Below are 22,185 nucleotides of genomic sequence, written 5' to 3' on the forward strand. Positions count from 1 at the left end.
ACTTGACCTCGATGGGTCGACACCTGAGCCCGCGATACGGTCAAGTGATACTGGTCAGCGGGTACTCTGTTTTGACAGCTGTCAATTGATCAAAACATTGATGTCCAATATGTGTGCATTATCAGTTTAACTAGTAAAAAGTATGAGATTGAACATTGTTCGCCATCTAGTAAAACAATTAACTGGTCAGCGGACAGCTACCAAATAAATCACGTCACCTCGATGAGTTGAAACATGAGCCTGCGATATGGTCATGGGATACTGGTCAGTGGGTATCCTGTTTTGACAGCTGTCAATTGACCATATTGTGGATGTCCAGCAGGGCTGAAAAACGACTGCGCATGCGTCAGACGAGGCGATCGTCTCTCATTTCGATCGTTTGATCAATGAAAAGTATCAGGACGTAACATGTCGATCAAAGTCGATCATCGAAAACGTAGTCGATAAGTCAATAGTACTCGAAATTTGTCGATAATTGTCAATCGACAAGTCAAATTTGTCGATAAAAGTCGATAATCACAAGATTTTTAACTGGTTATCGATTTTATCGACAAATTTTTCAATCAGCTACGAAATTCAAGTAACCAAACCAATAATAGCTCGAATGACTTTTTTCAGCTTTTTTATGAAAGTGTAAAAAGCTCTAAAGTAAATCTGTATGGCAATAAAGCTAAATAATATATAGATTTAGCCAGGGCTAAAAGCGAGGCTCCCATTAATAAATTTATAATTTAAATCAAACAATAAACTTGTATTCCACAATTCAGTTAACTTTAGAGCACATTCGTGTGACTTTTCAGGGAAAGGCTAAGTGATTTTACAAAAAATAATTTGCAAACAGCCCAAGAGTGAACCAAATCTCACATCGAGTTGGCTCTTGATCACAGTAGATTAATTAGGCCTGGAAAAAACATTCCGGCCGAATTTTTTGCGTTTGACAAGTTTATTTTACAAAATCTTGCCAACAAATCTGGGTGCGTGTAAACCAACCTTTTATATCATTTATACATCACATCTGAGGCGAAACAGTACTATGAGGCACTGTTTTTATCATACAGACCCCGGAAAACAGAATGCAGTATTTCACAATATTGCGATACAAATTGCTCTTCAGGACGATCGAAGCACGCGTGGGCTTTAGCCGTAAACCGTTGAAAAAATTTTCAAAATCATCTATACGGCCAGCCGGTTCTGACTTTTACAGTGCTAGCAGTGGCGAGTATTTGAACGAACATTAACAGAGTTACGCTCCAACATAATAAAGAATCTATTATGTTTATTTTTTATTTTAAAACGGTTTTACGCGCGGCATTTTGAGTACTCCGGGAAGCGTTGTTTACTGAACGACTGAAAACAATCGGCATAACGATTGAAATTACAAGAGAGAGTACTAACAGTCAATAAAACAAATATAATTCTGTACAACTTATACAGAGACGACAATTTTCATTCAGGAAGACAAGTATTAAAGTGTCTCTAAAAATCCTGAGTCTTCGAGCTTAAAGCTGAAGTTTATGTTTTAAGCCAGCTTCCCGGTGTTTGCTTTTTTTAAAGACGAACTCGAGGCAAGAAAACCGCTCAAACCTTTCTTTTACAGCCAGAATTATAACTAAATATTCTTTGAAACGTTTTCTTTCTATTTGCGGTGAAAAAATGTCTAAAGGCTTTTTAAAGATCTGTAAGCTTATAACAAACCTGATACTCGGTCAGATCATTGTCTCAAATATTACAAAAGTGCGTAAACAAAATAGCCGCATCAACTACGCTCGACTTCATTAAATTAGGAATAAAAAACAAACATCAAATACAATAATTACTTAGGCTTACCACTCGAGATGCAGCTCCTGAAAGGTATCAAGTAACGCCAGTATCGCTTCAGACTTTGCAACCCTCTTACGCATTAAGCAAGATGAAAACGAAAACGATGCCATCCGAAATCGGATTTCCGACTTTGACTCAATCAAAAACCCAATAAACAAACTGGCCATGAATAACAGAAGACTCCTGATAGCAGCTGAATTTCATTTTGTACATCCAGTGGAAAAAGAAAGTTAAAAACATCACAAGTTGACACAAAACTCTGTCAGCTTCAGCTGTCAAAGTAAACAAGATTCAAGATGCTGCATAAATTTTCCGCATGAACTCATCTGTCAAATTTTGACCAATCAGAGCATAAAAATTGGACGTAGAGCGTGACCAACGCGTGAACATGGCGAGAAAAAACAAAAGAAACTGTCTTCCCTGCCTGTAGCAGCTGGCTGAATTTTCGCGTCCGAGGTCAGTTTGAAATCAAAATTTTAATTGTGCGGCACATAAACACAACATATTTCATATGAATTTAAAAAAAATTAAACTTGAGCCTGCGATCATTTGAAAACCAGTACCTTGTCAGCGGATAACTTCAAAAAAACACTTGACCTCGATGGGTCGACACCTGAGCCCGCGATATAGTCAAGTGATACTGGTCAGCGGATACCTTGTTTTGACAGCTGTCAATGGATCACAACATTGACGTGTATCAGTTTTCCTGTGCTCCGATCCCAAACTAGCTAGAAAGTATGAGACTGAGCATTGATCGCAATCTAGTAAAGTAATTAACTGGTCAGCGGACAGCTTCCAAATAAATGACGTCACCTCAATGAGTTGAGCCCGCGATATGGTCATGGGATACTGGTCAGTGGCTATCCTGTTTTGACAGGTGTCAATTGACCATATTGTGAATGTCCAATGTAAAAGATGTGGACTTGGCAAGACACGCCTGAGACACCCCTCCCTTCCTTTTGATAGTCTCCCCTACCCCACCCGTACAATCCGTAGACGCGTACGTACGTACGTACGTACGTACGTACGTACGTACGCTCGGTCAATCACGTAACAACCGAAGGAAAAGAGGTTGACCATAATCTATGGGTATGGGGCTCTGTCCCACGCGCGCTTCGCGCGCGTGGGAGCCCCGCTAAAAACCTGAACAACCAAGTGGTCTGTTATTCATTGTAGAATAGAATGTTTAAATTACCTCGAGAAATGATCGATTAACAGCTTCAGCTGAGCGAAATCGCGATCTGTAACATAACTCGGACCAACCTAGTTCCCAGAGTCTCTCTTGGCGGGAGAGATGAGAGATCCTGGGAACTCGAAGTCGTGTTTCTTAGAGGGGACAGAGCGGGTCAAAGTGTAGACTGGATGCGGGAAAAAATCGAGGCCAGTAAAGTAATTAAAAAGTAAAGTAAACTGGCATTTTATTTTCGTCAGTGATTTTATTCAGTTCAACATTTGACATTGTTTTTTGTATTTCCGATTTTGTATTTGTCGATTGAAATCGATCAAAATCGATCACAGTCGATCAAAATCGATCATAATCGACCAAAGTCGATCAAAATCGATCATAATCGAACAACGTCGATAATCACAAGAAATTGTGTGATCGACTTTTATCGATTTCCGATATTTGTCGATTGATTAGTATCGACAACGATCGACAACGATCGAATTTTATCGACTATCGGAATTATCGACATGTTACGTCCTGAAAGTATGGCGGTGAACGCGGCCGTTCCAAGGCAATGTTTGGTTACAAGATGGAACTGAGAGACGCAGTTTGTGAACGTTTTCAGTCAACGGAAATTCTCTGACATGCTGAAAGGATTCTAGGGGAATGTTCGTTTAAAGCCGGCGGACAAGTTCCTGAAAGCGTCCCTTCTTTGTGGAAACGATGGCAGCTCTTGGTGAGTAGGTTTGATTGATTTTATACACTTTAAAAATATAATCGAGTTATTATCAAGTAAACTTTCAATGGACGTAACGTAATAAATTCCTTCCAATCATAGTTTTATTACAATTTGACTCCCAACCAAGCCCGCATGTAAACTGCGAGATAAAACTGAAATCGCGCGGGAATTGAAGTCTTCATAAATAAACCAGCAAGCTTCACGTAGACATATATATTAAAATACACCTTCTCGAGTTAAGTGACAGTAATCCTTGTCATTGTTGACTTGTTCCTATATAAGTACTTTCTTGGAAGTTTGTAGAGGGGATTTTCTGGCATGATTCATGGACCAAAGAAATAACTTCTACGAATTACGGATACTAAAATGTCATTTCAGGTTCAGTTATTGCACAGGTGGCCCAAGCGTAATTTGAGAGTTTGTACGGGAAAAATAGAGTTTGAAACTTAGATGAAATAAATGAAGTGAAAGCGATAAAAGTTATCAATAAAGTGTAAATATTGTTACCTGGAGTCGTTGTCTTTGTTTTTACGAAGTTTCAACGCGATTTGAGTACTTCTACATCATCTGACATGACAGTGTAATAATAAGAGACTTCTCTTATTATTACACTGTCAGGCCAGATGATGTAGAAGTACTCAAATCGCGTTGAAACTTCGTAAAAACAAAGACAAACACTCCAGGTAACAATATTTACACTTTATTAATAACTTTTATTGCTTTTACTTCATTTATTTCATCTAAGTTTCAAACTCTAGTTTTCCCATACAAACTCTCATATTACGCTTGGGTCACCTGTGGTTATTGGTTATCAATTTGAGTTTTTCTCGGGCACGATCCACCTTTGGTCACAGGGCACTAAATAATTATCTTATTGAATTCAGGATTCATGACTTTTATGAAAGCACCCCTGTACGGCCCTCTTTCTAGTTGAACGTCACGTTGGTGACAGTTCCAAGTGTGTATTGGAAGCCATTAATTCTCTTATACCAAGAGAGAATTTAGAAGAAGTGCCATTTCCTGCGTTTTCGTAGGACATTTTCAGTAAATAGATGCGAAGGAAAATGCAATAATTATATATAATTAGTTGTTTAATTTTCATCTCAAGTGTTATTGGTAGGGTGCAAAAAAGGTAGAACAATGACGACATCAAGGAGGTAACAAGCAAAGGGCGAGTTGTTTACCCTTCAGACGGGTAATAGCCTGCGTAGCAGGCACTAGGAAATAAATGGGCGCAAGAAACAACAGGTGCGCGCGAGCGAGACACGTGTCTCCTTCTCGCGCGTGCGTTTTTTCTTGCGCCCATTTATTTGCTAGCGCCTGCTACGCAGGCTAGACGGGTAAAAACACCACTAAAATGAGAAAGAAATATCATTCATCCCGATTTAATGATAAAAAGGCTTCGAGGAACATGACAAATATATATTTTCCAGATTTCAGCTGTACTCAAAAGCGTATGTGCGTGTAATGATGCAACGCCCCTGGTTCTATGTTGCACGGCTTTTAGATATATTGACAATGTGCTTTTACCTCTATCTGCAGTTTGATCTGTCGGTGTAAGTGCAAAACTTTGAGTCAGTTCAGTTACTCGCACTCAGTCATTGCAATCGATAATCCACACTCAATCATTTCAGGCCTTTAAACCCTTTGATAGTGACTGGTTTAATATGTTGACATGAAAAATGTTGCAAAAACTCTTAAAGCCAGTTGATTCTATATATATATATATATAAAAAATTCGACCTTCTACATCAACACACCTTTTTTGCCCTTAGCCTGTTTTTCAGCTACGATTGTGAAAAGTCACCAAGCACAGTGAAAAGGGGACTAAAAACAACCATCGTTCTAAAACTTTACTGAAGCACAATGAAGTTAGATAACTTGTGTCGTATCTAGGACTAAATGGCCGTAAATATAACTTAGCTATCTAGGTTTTTACACTTGAATAAACTGCAACTTGTGAAATTTTATAACTCTCATCCAAAATACAGTTGTTTTCATTCTCGACCAACCCAGGTTTAAGTTTTCCCTTCTAAACATGATAGGCAATAAAATGGAACCCTTCAGAGTATTTGTTAGGCTTATGGATGACCTTTATGAACGGCCCGAGTTGTTTTAGCTTAATTCTTTTTTGTGCTAGGACCGATTCAAATCTCAGCATTCAGCATTCGTGACTTGAATAAAATTTCCTTCCATTTGCTGATAAACAGATCTTTTATATTGCACTTTTATATTGTACCTACCGTGCTTAGCCTTTCGTGCACGCAAAAACGCATGCTCAGCTTTGTTATCAGTTTAATCTGCCAACGAAGAAAAGTTCTAACTGCAAAGATAAGATTAGCCTGTACACAGACGTTCTTTTATTTTTCTTTTCGTTCTTTCCGAAAAATCGGCGAGGGCGCTTCTATTTTCTTCTTCCTCCACCCCTACCCCCTTGCGCTCGCGGTCAATAAATCGCCGTCGGTTTTTATTTTTGATCACGCGCGTTAGACGGACTTCGAGGAGAAAATAGAGGGTCTGTGAACAGGCAGCTAAGATAATATTCCTGCTTGGAGGGAGGAGTGGGAGGGGTTAGTTGCCTACAGTATACAATCGCGGATCTTATTTATGACGAGTGAGTGGTTCAACACAAACCAATACAAAGGCTATGAATTAGAAGTCAAGTGCAAGTTCAAGTTCAGTTTATTTCGCTCAATATATATTTTGACTAACGCTAGGTTAAAGACTCAACTTACAGAATTTGCAGTGACTGGAAAATGATATGAAAGTTTGAGTATGATGGCCAAGTGAACCATTAGGTTTTCTATAGTTGGCCATCATAACTGCCAATTACGCTTAAAATAAGTACAGGCGATGAACCAGAAAGGGCAAAATTAAATAAATATGTAAGAACATAATAATAGAAAAGAAAAGAAACAATTAATAACAGTTAATAACAATTAAACAAAATACAAAAGATTTATTTACAAAAGATTTATTTACAAAAGATTTATTATTTATTAAATCATAAACACACAGTGTCCGGGGGCGTAGCCAGGATTTTTCAAAGGGGGGTCACAGACTACTCACCAGATCACCATCCGGGGATCGCCGACTATATAGGGTTTATACCGCATGCTCTCCCTCGTGTATCAGCGGGCTCAGTCGTATTATCTCGGCATGAAGACCCATATTAACTAAAGACAAGAGCCGTTGACGAAAATGATTTACAAAAAATAAACTAAAGCTTAATCATTTGTTACATTTCCTTCCTAATAGGTAATTTAGCATACGCTCATAACAAGTAAGAAGTAAAAAGGGAAAATAAAAGTAGAAAATAGAAACCTACGATAGCTCAAGACAGGTCGCTATAGGCCTTTTTAAAATAGTGCGTCTGAATGAGTCTCTTAAACTTATCAAAATCATTCTCTTTCCTAATACAGTCCGGTAAACCGTTCCAAGTCTTTGGAGAAGCTAGGGTCTTGCAAAATAACGCCCACATTACTCCGCAGGTTATAGCGAGAATATCGTGTAATATGTACGAGATTACTTAAATACGCAGGCCCCAGATTGTAAATAGGCTTGAAAGAGATCACAGAGATTTTATAGCAAATTCGGAACTTCACCAGAGCACCAATGCAGGGAAGGCAGCACTGGGGTAGTATGACAGTATCTGGGTGCATGGGTGATAACTGCAAGATGCACAGCTAGTCACACCATAGAGAAGACCGTTGCAATAATCAATGCGTGCCATGATCACGCCTTGTATAAGCAATTTGGTGGAGGCAGACGTCAAGAACTTCCTTATTTGTCTGATATTATACTTGATTGACAAGTCTTGTTTATCTGTTCTGTCATCTCAAGGTTAACGTCAAACCACGAACCAAGGTTGCGGACGGCAGAACTTACAATTAACACTGATGCTTAACCAATCTCTAGGTGTGCAATATTCACTTTATCAAGTTGTTGCTGAGTACCAATTAGAATGATCTCGGTTTTGTCTTCATAAGCTTTAGCTGGTCTGCCGCCATCCATGCCCTGTTGTCTTCAAAACATCCTTGCACACCCGGGGGGTGGGGGAAGGGGGGCGGGTACTGCCATATATGGGCTATATATGTATGTGCCGCTGTGAAGGGTATGGTTTTCAAGCAGTTTACTCTAGGATAGGGTATATAAATCAGAGCGTTTGGGTCTAGAATGGGGTATCATTTTTCAGGAAACTGATCAGTTGGTTGAAGATTTTATCTAGACTAGGGAAACAGCTACTCTAGGATAGGGGGGATTTGGGGAGTTTGCTCTACTATAGGGTAGCAAAATTCAGCTGAACTAGCTCTGGTATAGGTTGGGGATTCCAAGGTCCCAGCGGCACATCCCCACCCAGAAATTCCTAAAGTACCCCCCCCCCCCCGGGCTTGCACAGCATCCACGGCTTCAGTCTGGTTGTCCCCAGAATCCGGCTTAAAAGATAGATACACTATATTCTACTGCATGAGAAATTTCGGCAATTTGATTGGCTTAGAGCAGTGGTATTTCAGCTTAATTTGAAAAACCTACATGTGAAAATTTCAAACCTTTTTGGGGTAGTAGTATAAACAAATAATAGCATGATTTGTACGTGATATCTGGCATAAATACCGCTCGTGATGTTTCAAAATTGTCTCAAATTTCACTCACCTATAACGGTTCGTGATCGTGAAATTACGAGTGACAATTTCGAAATACAACCACAAATCATGCTATTACCTATGCAAATGCCGTATAAAGTTCCTATATATGAGTGCACTTCAGCCTTTTTTGTACGCGTTTAGGGAAAATGTTGCCTTGTGAGTCAAATATCAAGAAGAGATCACGCCTTTATGCTTGCTTGAATTAAGGCGTGGAGTGGGGGGTGGGGGAAGGCAGCAAAGGTTTTAACAAATGATCAAGTTGTCTACAGTCGAGGATCTTTATGAAGAGTTTTACTTCAACATACAACACCGTGAGGCCAACTCATTCACTGACCACTAACTAATCAATGAACATCAAACAAAATTTTGGATCAAGTTAGGCCTTCTGGGAAACTGCCCATCTATGCCTCCCCTAACTCAACGTTAACGCTTACTTCACACTTTAATAGGGCAAAATGTTTTGGTTAGGGGAGGGGTAGGTTGCAAGCTTCCCAAACACCTAAATTGATCAGTATCTGCGTTCTTCGCTGTATTGCTCTTCACAAGAACCGCCAAGTTTCAGGTGAAAGGACAAAGTGCACTTAAGTTTAAAGGAGATAAGGTTGTGGATAATTACTATGGGCCATCATTATACCAAATATGATGGCTCCGCCTTGAAAGTAACCAATATAGGTTCTAAATGTGATCTTTATCTAGCTGTATAAAGGCAACGGGATCAACCCTTCTATCTCACTAGCATTGGAGGCTTACTAGTGGGTAAGTATCCTATAGAAGCCTAAAAATAAGGGGTACCTAAATTGGTCATTATATATTTCTTAAATTCAAACACATATTCTTCTTCAAGGGTTTGCCTTCCTTGTTTTGTTTTCGTTTAAGTAGAAAAATTGCGAGCAGTAAACAAGTTGAAGCTTACATTGTAGCCGATCGGGCCTCAACTATGCAAGTCTGAATTCGGAGAGAGTTTCTCTGCAGTGTCTTATATGTACGAACTGTACCTCAAAGTCAATCATCGCACTTTACCGTCAATGTTCAAGATGGTCCTACGTTTTATTCTATTACTCTATTAGGCCATACTATTGCATATGTATAAAAAATAAGATGCCGATTGCAACCAGAACTAGTAGATGCTTGCCTGTCCAGTATTAAGGAGCCATATAGAACTTTTAATCGTTGTTTTTTGGAACATTAGACATAATAGTTCATACTGCAAAGAGACCTAAAAGTTGTTAATGTGTACTCACCAAAATGATCAATTTAAAACAAAAAAAATTGATTTATTCACGTCAATTTGAAAACGTAAAAAGATTGAAAAATCGGTTGACATTTTCTCGATCCCTTGACTGAGACTTTTAAAATATACTGTATATATGAGGGTGTTTCTGCAAATTCACTTCACTTTTCGTTTTCGCTTTTAGTGAACTCACAGGGGGTCCGACAAGTCCACTCCGTTATCCTATGACAGTGCAGGAGGCCATCATGAAGTTGTGTTTAGTTTGTATTTTTCTTCTTGCTGTTATTTGCCAAGGAGCAATGGTAAACAATACAATGATGCTTTCTTCAGTTTATTAACAATTATTAATTTTACAACATACAATTTATGGGAAACATGATCCAGTTACCCAGTTCCTTTTTTTTAGGAAGAAATGGGGATAAGACTACTTTTCCCCCAGGGGCCTGAGATACAACTTATGGGCGAATAAAAATCCCTAGGTGATTTGTATCAGACATAATATATAGATTTAGCCAGGGCTAAAAGCGAGGCTCCCATTAATAAATTTATAACTTAAATTAAACAATAAACTTGTATTCGAATTCCACAATTCAGTTAACTTTAGAGCACATTTATGTGACTTTTGAGGGAAAGGCTACCTGATTTTAGAGAAAAATAATTTGCAAACAGCCCAAGAGTGAACCAAATCTTACATCGAGTTGATAGCCTCATATGTACACCCAAAAACTGGTAATGATCTTCGATCACATTTAAGAGCCATAATGGCTCTTGATCACCGTAGATTAATTAGTGGAAAAAAAAATCAGGCCAACTTTTTTGCGTTCGACAAGTTTACTTTGCAAAATCTTGTCAACAAATCTGGGTGCGTGTAAACCAACCTTTTATAGCATTAATACATCACAAATGAGGTGAAACAGTAGTATGAGGCACTGTTTTTATCATACCGGCAGACCTTGGACAGAAAGCAGTATTTCACAATACAAATTAGACTCATTCAATATTCATAAACTGTTAAAAAAATTTCCAAAATCACCTATACGGCCATCCGGTTCTCACTTTTGTAGTGCGAGCTGTGGCGAGTGTTTGAATGAACATTAACAGAGTTACGCTCCAACATTATAAAGAATTTATTATGTTTATTTTTTATTTAATGGTTTAACGCGCGGCATTTTGAGTACTCCTGCAAGCGATGTTCACTGAACGACTGAAAACAATCGGCACAGCGATTAAAATTACAACAGAGACTACTAACAATCAATAAAAGAAATATAATTCGGTGAAACATATACAGAGACAACAATTTTCATTCTGGAAGACAAGTATTAAAGTGTCCCTAAAAATCCTGAGTCTTCAAGCTTCAAGCTTAAGTTTATGTTTTAAGCCGGCTTCCCGGTGTTTGCTTTTTTCAAAGACGAACTCGAGGCAAGAAAATCGCTCAAAGCTTTCTTTTCTGGCCAGAATTATAACTAAATATTCTTTGGAGCGTTTTCTTTCTATTTGCGGTGAGAAACTGTCTAAAGGCTTTTTAAAGTTCTGTAAGTTTATATCAAACCTGATACTCGGTCAGATCATTGTCTCAAATCTTACAAACGTGCATAAACTAAATGCCCGCATAAACTCCGCTCGACTTCATTAAATTAGATACAAAAAACAAACATCAAATACAATAATTTCTCTGGCTTACCATTCGAGATGCAGCACCTGAAAGGTATCAAGAACAGCCAGTATCGCTTCAGACTTTGCAATCCTCTTACGCATCAAGCAAGGTGAAAACGAAAACAATGCTATCCGAAATCGGATTTCCGACTTTGACAAGCGACGTATTCCTCAACCAAAAACCCAATAAACAAACTAGCCATGAATAACAGAAGACTCCTGATAGCAGCTGAATTTCATTTTGCACATCCAGTGGAAAAAGACAGTTAAAAACATTACAAGTTGACACAAAACTCTGTCAGCTTCAGCTGTCAAAGTAAACAAGATTCAAGATGCTGCATAAATTTTCCGCATGAACTCACCTGTCAAATTTTGACCAATCAGAGCATAAAAATTGGACGTAGAGCGTGACCAACGCGTGACCATGGTGAGAAAAGTCAAAGGCAACTGTCTTCCCTGCCTGTAACAGCTGGCTGAATTTTCGCGTCCGAGGTCAGTTTGCAATCAAAATTTTGTGTAGCACATAAACACAACATATTTCATATGAATTTAGAAAAAAATTGAACTTGAGCCTGCGAACACTTGAAAACTAGTAACTTGTCAGCGCATAACTTCAAAAAAATACTTGACCTCGATGGGTCGACACCTGAGCCCGCGATACGGTCAAGTGATACTGGTCAGCGGGTACTCTGTTTTGACAGCTGTCAATTGATCAAAACATTGATGTCCAATATGTGTGCATTATCAGTTTAACTAGTAAAAAGTATGAGATTGAACATTGTTCGCCATCTAGTAAAACAATTAACTGGTCAGCGGACAGCTACCAAATAAATCACGTCACCTCGATGAGTTGAAACATGAGCCTGCGATATGGTCATGGGATACTGGTCAGTGGGTATCCTGTTTTGACAGCTGTCAATTGACCATATTGTGGATGTCCAGCAGGGCTGAAAAACGACTGCGCATGCGTCAGACGAGGCGATCGTCTCTCATTTCGATCGTTTGATCAATGAAAAGTATCAGGACGTAACATGTCGATCAAAGTCGATCATCGAAAACGTAGTCGATAAGTCAATAGTACTCGAAATTTGTCGATAATTGTCAATCGACAAGTCAAATTTGTCGATAATCACAAGATTTTTAACTGGTTATCGATTTTATCGACAAATTTTTCAATCAGCTACGAAATTCAAGTAACCAAACCAATAATAGCTCGAATGACTTTTTTCAGCTTTTTTATGAAAGTGTAAAAAGCTCTAAAGTAAATCTGTATGGCAATAAAGCTAAATAAAAACCTGAACAACCAAGTGGTCTGTTATTCATTGTAGAATAGAATGTTTAAATTACCTCGAGAAATGATCGATTAACAGCTTCAGCTGAGCGAAATCGCGATCTGTAACATAACTCGGACCAACCTAGTTCCCAGAGTCTCTCTTGGCGGGAGAGATGAGAGATCCTGGGAACTCGAAGTCGTGTTTCTTAGAGGGGACAGAGCGGGTCAAAGTGTAGACTGGATGCGGGAAAAAATCGAGGCCAGTAAAGTAATTAAAAAGTAAAGTAAACTGGCATTTTATTTTCGTCAGTGATTTTATTCAGTTCAACATTTGACATTGTTTTTTGTATTTCCGATTTTGTATTTGTCGATTGAAATCGATCAAAATCGATCACAGTCGATCAAAATCGATCATAATCGACCAAAGTCGATCAAAATCGATCATAATCGAACAACGTCGATAATCACAAGAAATTGTGTGATCGACTTTTATCGATTTCCGATATTTGTCGATTGATTAGTATCGACAACGATCGACAACGATCGAATTTTATCGACTATCGGAATTATCGACATGTTACGTCCTGAAAGTATGGCGGTGAATTGATTGATTGATTTTATACACTTTAAAAATATAATCGAGTTATTATCAAGTAAACTTTCAATGGACGTAACGTAATAAATTCCTTCCAATCATAGTTTTATTACAATTTGACTCCCAACCAAGCCCGCATGTAAACTGCGAGATAAAACTGAAATCGCGCGGGAATTGAAGTCTTCATAAATAAACCAGCAAGCTTCACGTAGACATATATATTAAAATACACCTTCTCGAGTTAAGTGACAGTAATCCTTGTCATTGTTGACTTGTTCCTATATAAGTACTTTCTTGGAAGTTTGTAGAGGGGATTTTCTGGCATGATTCATGGACCCAAGAAATAACTTCTACGAATTACGGATACTAAAATGTCATTTCAGGTTCAGTTATTGCACAGGTGGCCCAAGCGTAATTTGAGAGTTTGTACGGGAAAAATAGAGTTTGAAACTTAGATGAAATAAATGAAGTGAAAGCGATAAAAGTTATCAATAAAGTGTAAATATTGTTACCTGGAGTCGTTGTCTTTGTTTTTACGAAGTTTCAACGCGATTTGAGTACTTCTACATCATCTGACATGACAGTGTAATAATAAGAGACTTCTCTTATTATTACACTGTCAGGCCAGATGATGTAGAAGTACTCAAATCGCGTTGAAACTTCGTAAAAACAAAGACAAACACTCCAGGTAACAATATTTACACTTTATTAATAACTTTTATTGCTTTTACTTCATTTATTTCATCTAAGTTTCAAACTCTAGTTTTCCCATACAAACTCTCATATTACGCTTGGGTCACCTGTGGTTATTGGTTATCAATTTGAGTTTTTCTCGGGCACGATCCACCTTTGGTCACAGGGCACTAAATAATTATCTTATTGAATTCAGGATTCATGACTTTTATGAAAGCACCCCTGTACGGCCCTCTTTCTAGTTGAACGTCACGTTGGTGACAGTTCCAAGTGTGTATTGGAAGCCATTAATTCTCTTATACCAAGAGAGAAGTTCAAATGAATGCTGCCACTCTGTAAAGGCAACTTGGGCTCCACTGTTCCCATGAAAATGACTGTCTAAAAGAAAAATTCCCTGTGTTGTTGGAATAAAGACAACTGTGTTGGACCGTAAAATAAATACTGATGTTGTTCGCCCTTTGACTAGAGCTTGTCTCCAGTAGTAAGGCAAAGAAGCTGTGGGATTCGTCTCAGGGACAATGCTAACAGGCAGTTCAGGGCCCACGGTAGTATTCCCAATGATGTTGTTCAAAACCCTAGAGGTTTGAAGTGCCTCCAACACACCAAATGTTCGAGGTATACTTGTTACTGAGTCATAGATAGAGTTCCCAGCCAAAATGCCTTGCACAACTATCTGATAGACCCATGTCTGGCTTAGTGGACTCCCAGTTGCAGGAATGTTGACATTGGGTGAAAAAAACATTTTGCTAAATAAAAGGGCAATAAATGTGCATGCATTACTTCCTGTTCTTCCAAGGATTGTAGATTGAGAAATGATATGTGGGAAAGACCAGTAGGTGACATTACCATCATGATAGGGTTGGATGGTGATGGGTGTGAGAACATGAGATGGGGTATTAGAGTTGGATTCATGTACTGTTGGTTGAGCTGAAGAGTGATTGTGGTTTGGATGGGATGGAAGAGGGATTGCTGCATAACTATTCACTGTGCTGTCAACCTTCGTAGCCCATTCTGCTGAGGAATAAAATGACTGAGCCTCTGTCACACTCATGGCTGCTGGTGTACTAATTCCTTCTTCTTCGTGAATGTCTTCGTTACTTTCAACAGCAACAGTATCATTAGAAGTTAGCAGTCCAGTGTTGAACGTGTTCACTAATTTTTCCACCTTTTTCTTCAGGGGAACCAGACAGATCGGGCAACAATCATGCGATGAAATGCAAGATTGGTGAAAACAGTGGAAGCAGGCCAATCTCATGACAGTACTTGTATCTCTTCTTGTGCAGGTTGGAAAGTCACAGTAAACATTTGGGTCAGGTTCCAGGCCAGGCTCCACATCCTCCAAGTTATAACTCAGTGGAAAACACTTTGTGTGAACTATGGTGTCAAATGTTGGGAGATAATACTGTGGCTTTCCCTTTGGTCTTCCATTATTTGCAAGGGAGCGTTTGACCTAAAAAGACAAAACCAAATGAGGTCAGTAGAATATGAATACACTGAAGTGTACTTACAGGTGTGTGCACAATGCATTTTGCATATTTTATTGTGCTTCTTTACTTTAGTTTTAGTTCACAACTTTGTTTTCTTACTCTGTGGATTGACTGTATAACTTTTTACCAATTGTTTTGATTATTAAAGCAAAAACTGATAATTACTTTTCAGATGAAGTAATGTCAGTGTCATCTCTTTTTCAGTTATTAAGAACATAGGGCCAGTTACTTATCAAGCCGTATGGTACCTGTGTTATGGGCACCTTTAAAACTTTATAGTTCACTGTATTTACTTTTCCCTAGGAGTGTTACCTGGTGTGATTTCTGACAGTTTCTTGAGACACTCCTAAACAGTTCAAGTAAGAATTCTGCTGTCTTCCCTGCGATAAGCCATAAGTTTGGTTCAGCATGACCGCGGTGGTATTGAGGAACAAAGGACTGTATAAAATCATTTAAAAAACCTGATGATGCGATAGACTTTGCTGTGTCTTCAATGCTTTTTGCATCGTCAAACTTCTCAGTGTTTCTTCGCAGTACAGAGTGCCAAACTTCAACCTTCTTTTCTGTGATCAGTTTGAGAACACTTGCCTTCTTTGACCAGTATTCTGGAAGATGTTTACACTGGTATGCACAATCACTCAAAAATGACAAGGTTGATTTGTCATAATGTCTCCTTTTCCAGCATATGAAAATTATAGCTATTTGTGCCATAACTTTCTCATACAACTTTAAGTCACCACTTCTGAAAATGTTATACTGGTAGAACACAAGGGGCAAAACATGTTCAAGCAAGTGTAGAATGGTGACAAATTCATGTTACTTGCACTTTCCAAACTTTTCCAGTAACTTTTGTCGTATCAGTTGCCAACCAAGTAAGGCAGCAGTAACACACAGGGATGTCTGGTATGGTTTGGGTTTCGATGCCAAAGTACCTCCAAAAACATACGAAAACAGTTTGTCAAAAAAAAATTTAAAATTCAAAAGAACATCTTCATAAGCATTCAGACACACATGAAATGGCCCTTGTTCTGGAATTATGCTAATGTTGGGATTCCATCCACTTGCTATCAGCTTTTTGGGATAGTACCACCCTGGCCAGTCAGCAGGCAATGGTTTAACAAATTTCTTGCTGTACAGGTTAAGTTGAGGGCATTTGTTCAGTACACGTTCAAGGGCCATCTTGTAATGTTCCATGCTCTTTAAATCTTGTTGAAACTCATCAACTAGCATACAAGTCTCGCGCGTCTCAATGTCTTGTGTTGTTGGATCTGAGTACACCCTGTTCAACAGACAGACATTACGGATATTTACAATTTCATTGCAATTATTAAGTCTAATTTTTTTTTTTTCTGTTAACCTGTTGTCTTTCTCTTTTGTAATAGACATTTTTCTGTGATAAATGGGTAACAAATAAGACTAACGTGTACCTTAGTTCATGTAGTGCTGTTTGTAGTCTTCCTGGATCAAGGCTTTGCATGTAACTTGGTAGCTGGTCCCAGAACTGTTTATTCATATTCCTTAATGAGTTTGTTATTGTTTGCAGGACGTCGTTAATGTCAATTCCGCCAGCACAGGTCCTCTGCTCTCCATTTACATTTATTGTGACTTGTCTGTGTAAGGGCAATGCAGGCTGAGGGACTGCATGAACTGATGGATGAACATCTGCCAAACAGGATGCCATGTGGATGACATTTGTACGTACCAACTGTGATGGTGTATGGAGTGAATGGATGTTGTGGAAGTCATCAAGCATTAAAACTATAAAGCATTGCAGCTGTTAAGAAAGACAAAAAGCAAAATTAAACGCAACACACATAAATGTTATTTACTGTATCAGGAGATTTCATGATGATTCTCTTTGTTTCAAAGCTTTTTCTTGGGCAACTTTTAGCTATTAGATATATTTACACCCAAGGGACTCACCTCATTTACCCTGTGAAATTGTTGACAAATGAAGCTTGTGTGTTGTACACTCAAATTAGCTTTTAACTGCTGTATTGTCCTGGGGGTTGTGCTGTATCCCAACACCTGGCCAGAAGATAGTCCCCGTAATGACATGCCACAATTGGATGCATGCAGTCCACTGTCCTTCTGTAGGGCAGACGTTTTTTGTGATCTGTGACAAATAAAACAAATGTTATTATACCCTGTAACACAGGTAAGAAGATCTTGAAAGAGTCCGGGGCTGTTTTTATTCACAAACTGTTTCATGGAATCTGTATCATAAATCTTTATGTCAGGTGTGGTAACTTGGTGCCTGTAAAGAGCCTTTTGAAATTCCTCTAACTTCTTGTCAATTGTTGATTCTAAAATAAAGGAACCCAACTGTTTAATACAAAATGTGTCTTATGGGAAATGCAAAATAGTTGAGGGATGTAAAATTTAATTGCAGCAATGCGAAGTAAATTAGTAAAACCTGTGTTTCCTGAGAGCTGTTGTTTCAGCATCTCCATTTGTGTTGTCAGGGTGTGACATTTTTCAGCCTCCTTTTGGTAAAGTTGGTAAAACTCTGTCTCCTTTTCCGTTAAACTGGTCATCATATCCATTTTCTATAAAGAATGTAACACGAACATGTTGGGGAAAGTGAGTACTTGTTAATGACTTGATAAAATGTAAATGCAAACTAACCCGGGAATTGCCAATATTTACCTTACTTCGTTTTCTTCTTGCCATACCACTTTCTCCTTCTGTTTTTTTGTAAAACTTCCTTTTACAAGCATGGCACCACTTGCTCCCTGGTCGGAAGTTTTCGTTTTTTCGGCCGTAATTATCAATAATTCCATAATGTGTCGCTGGAATCTCTGTAAGTTTCTTTGAGTGCTTCTCTTGAAAGGGTGCAGAGCACCGATTGTCTTGGCTCTCGATCATCCGCAGATGTCTGAGGCAAACCATCGTGTGCTCCAGCAACTCTGCTGCTCTCGCTAACCCTGGTGGTAAGGGTTTGCTATGGCCATAACAATCCTCTTTCGAGTTTCTGGTTTTACCAGAAAACCAACACCCAAAAACAGACGGCAAAATGACAATAAAAAGCCAACAAGGTGTTGTAAACATCGCCGATAATTTTCACTAATTAGCCGGGTTCGCAACTTCACTTAAAGATCACGCGAATGGCCGTTTTCGGCGCGAAAACAATTTTTTCAAAATTTCTACACTCACTAGATTTTAAGGAAAATGTTTTTTCTTCTCAAAACTGTTGTTTAAACCCTTATCTTTTTAACTGTGACCTTATTTTTTCAATTTAAATGCCGTCTGTTTATTTCCCGCGAAACTGGAGTCATTTTGAATTAGCGCGCGCCTGAGCCTGCGTTTTTTCCGCATGCCACAGCACATGCGCAGTCGTTTTTCAGCCCTGCTTGGATGTCCTATACTAAAATCCTATGTTAAAGATGTGGACTTGCCAAGACATGCCTGAGACACCCCTCCCTTCCTTTTGATAGTCTCCCCTACCCCACCCGTACAATCTGTAGACGCGTACGTACGTATGTACGTACGTACGTACGTACGTACGTACGCTCGGTCAATCACGTGACAACCAAACGAAAAGAGGTTGACCATATTCCGTGAGTATGGGGCTCTGTCCCACGCGCGCTTCGCGCGCGGGAGCCCCGCTAATATACCCTGCGCCGGCCAGGAGCCGATTGACCCTACTTATGAGCTCGGCTGGGGGTCAGGGAGGAAATTGAGGGGAGCAGGTTGGAAGGAAACGTCCCCGTACTCGACCCAGCCCTCTACAGCGCTACCTGTATCACAGATTGAGAAAAACATCATTGTCATATGTATTCACCAGGTTTAAAATTCACCATCTCATCTTAGTCATTGCGTATAAAATCATATACGAATTACCGACCCTCAGGCGTATCAGGCTTTGATGAATTTATTTGCAATGTGCTTTTGTTCACGACTTGATATAAGATTCAAACAAAAGAAAAGAAAAAGGAAGAATGGAAAGAAGTTGCCGTCTAGTACAAAGACGGACACACGCAGAGCTTGTGCTTGCATTTGTCTCCCGCCCACTCTATTATAAGTAGTTTCTGTCTTTGTGATAACGCCTCGTTAGTTTAACCCAAATGACTCGCTAAAGTACATTTTTCCAACTTTTTCTACTTTATGTCCCTAAGACTTACAATATTAAAGAAGCCGTTAAAAAACAAATGGACCCAGCACAAACTTCCCGCAGGAAGGTGAGACGTAATTTATTACACAGTGAATAATGAAATAAAAGACCACACAGACAGACTAAACGTACAGAGACTGACAGACAGGGGGGAGTACAGATAGACACTATAGGCACTCAGATAGAGCTGATGGATAGATAAGTGACACTCTAACCAGTTAGAACTTTCCTTAGTTTGTGTCTTACTAAAATGCGCAGTGACAGACAGATCGAAAGAAGTGTCCTACAGACACTGAGATCAAGAAAGGAATAGACTATGAATATCCGACAACACGTAAAGGGAAATGTGATTGGAAGCAGCCAGTTTAACAGACAAACTTTTGGTCACTTTTAAATCAGTTGAGATTGTCAGACCGATAGAAAACCTTCGATTAGGCGGTCCTTCTTCCTTTTACTTTGATTTGGGAGGAAAAAGAAGTCAAGACAGGGACATCAGTGAAGAAATGACTGTCTTTGATAGCAACTCTGTTGATATATAAAATATCTTGGTATCTGGTAAGAAAAACATGAGATAAGCTAATAATATTCTGACTGAGTTCTGAACCTAGGGGACAGGTTTTAGGAGCTGTTAGAGACAGACAGTTAAATCTAACAACTTCCTTGTTATTGGTAGGAAAAACCGTGCCAAGAAAACGCAAACAAGACCAAACCTCGATCTTGCGTAGACCAGCTAAAGAATGGTGCAGGCAAGTGTGGCTACTACAAGATTTACGATGCTGCAGGGAATGGATTCACCGTGTTCTGTGATATGGAAACAGAACCTGGGGCGGCTTGGACACTTATCACGTCTTGGAGCTTCAAAAACAAGCTATTCTCGAACTTTAGGTACTTTTCAAATGAGCAAAATAAAAGTAAAATTGTGTGATAATCGCTGTTACTGCACTCCTCCCTCCCCCGCACCCCCCTTTGTGCTTATCTGAAGTCGCAGTGTCACCTCAAAGGAGAATTGGAAAAAAACTTCCATAGGCTGAGGATACTCTTGCGCAGCCTTTTTTTAAGCAAAAGCATCTCACATCTCTGACTTTAATAACTGCATTAAAAAAAGAAAAGGGAAGGAAAAAAGAAAACATGCATGGCTATTTACTATACTGTAACTTTGGATAATTTTGTTTTCATTGACAGGACAACTCCCTTGTCAATCAACGATCCTGTGAACGAAAACTCCCCTAACTGGTTCCTTTACCGGCTGACAGTGGACAGAATGAAGTCACTGAGGGACGTATCCACCCACTGGCGAGCCACCTGCAGTTATGACAAGTACGGCATCAACAACTACAAAGATTACGTCCGTGGAAAGTTTGCGGAGGCCGACATCTTTGCCTTCCTTGGTGGTGGTGTTTGCCTTAAGACCGAGCTTGTCAACATTCGTGGTCACACTGGAATTCACAAGACTGCCAAGTTCTGGCAGGTTGCTGCTACTTTCACTCCTCATATCGACAGTTCTTCAAAAGGTTGCCAGTTTGATCCCACCGTCGGTGCAGTTAGCAGCGAGGATAACTTTGGTTTTTACGGCAATACAAACCCCAAGTTTACTTGTACAATGAATGGTGACTCTACCACGCAGTGGTGGTTCGGTGCCTATAGGTAACACTCTGGTGGATTATTTCGCGCGTAAACACTAGGCATTTACTTTGAGTTTGGCATGCGCCCATTGTGTTGTAAGGGCTGTGAAACGTTTTAACTGAACTGTGCCACCTCTTTAATACAAGTAAATAACAGATAAAGAATGGTTAGCGCAAAACAAGGAAAATGCCAGCAAAACGGTACTTTTTAAACCCACTTTTCATTGTTTTTATCTCAGCTTGAACGGACGACTATAAAGTAACCAAATGATAAATTTATAAAGTAGATAATTTCGTCAAAGGCATTTGATTCAAGTTTTTGGAATAAGTCAAACAAAAAAGTACCATATCTAATGTTTATCCTTTCTGGTTTTTCCTGATTTAGTCATCTAAACATGTAAAAGAAATGTAGTCTCACAATAGAAATTTCTCTTGACAAAACCAAAGCCAGTTTTCTTCAGTCGTTCCTTTATTTCTTAACTTGTTGCTAGTCAAGGGGCAATACGTTTGAAGTTGAAACTTGCATTCTGAATATTGGTTGTGTTTCCAGGCTCCCACATTTCGGTGTTGTTTCTGAGATAACTGGTCTGACCACGTGATTAGTCCAACTGGGATTGGCTGCAGGGAATAATAGGTACCTTTGACAAGCCCAGGGGAATCTGTACGATTTGCTTCCCGTAGAATCTCTCAATTGTTTTTCGTAGGCCGGAGGCCTCTAAGGGGTAGCAAAACATGCTAAATTCCTTTGGGGTCAGTATCAAAAAGACATTATTATTCATTCAAAATATTTCGCCGTTTTCCGATAGTATTTCATCCCCCAGCTGAGAGGCCACGTGCGCGATGAAGTCTTTTTATTACTGAGACCAGAATCCTTTTTATTTTTTTTCTATCTTTTGTTTTTCTTTCTGAGGTTTAGCTAACAAAATCTTTAATTTGCAAAAGAAAACAAAACCAGGGAGGAATTTTCGGAATTGAAACGAAAAATACGTTCATACACTCCCGTAGTTCCTTCGAAAACGAGACTACCAGATTCCGAATCGAAATGGCCAATGTCTATAACCGCTTTCAGACCGAATCGGTGCAAAAGCCATACCCTTTTGGGCTTCACACCCTTTATGACTTACATTTACTTGGCGACTT

At 39.2% G+C, this 22,185-nt stretch overlaps 2 protein-coding genes across 2 annotated transcripts; one reads left to right on the forward strand and one right to left on the reverse strand.

Annotated features, from left to right (window-relative positions):
• The first annotated feature begins 9,793 nt into the window (after nt 1-9,793).
• On the forward strand, nt 9,794-21,481 carry LOC140943933 (uncharacterized). Its single transcript, XM_073393041.1, has 4 exons — nt 9,794-9,907; nt 19,428-19,490; nt 20,097-20,308; nt 20,606-21,481. Exons 1-4 carry the CDS (start codon nt 9,830-9,832, stop codon nt 21,069-21,071), a joined length of 819 nt encoding a protein of 272 aa, XP_073249142.1. The 5' UTR covers nt 9,794-9,829; the 3' UTR covers nt 21,072-21,481.
• Nucleotides 15,639-16,990, reverse strand: LOC140943934 (uncharacterized). Its single transcript, XM_073393042.1, has 2 exons — nt 16,737-16,990; nt 15,639-16,588 (listed from the first exon to the last, which is right to left on the reverse strand). Exons 1-2 carry the CDS (start codon nt 16,988-16,990, stop codon nt 16,126-16,128), a joined length of 717 nt encoding a protein of 238 aa, XP_073249143.1. The 3' UTR covers nt 15,639-16,125.
• Nucleotides 21,482-22,185: the final 704 nt, after the last annotated feature.

The sequence above is a fragment of the Porites lutea genome, chromosome 7 (assembly GCF_958299795.1).
Source record: "Porites lutea chromosome 7, jaPorLute2.1, whole genome shotgun sequence".
In the NCBI taxonomy this organism is placed as follows: domain Eukaryota; kingdom Metazoa; phylum Cnidaria; class Anthozoa; order Scleractinia; family Poritidae; genus Porites; species Porites lutea.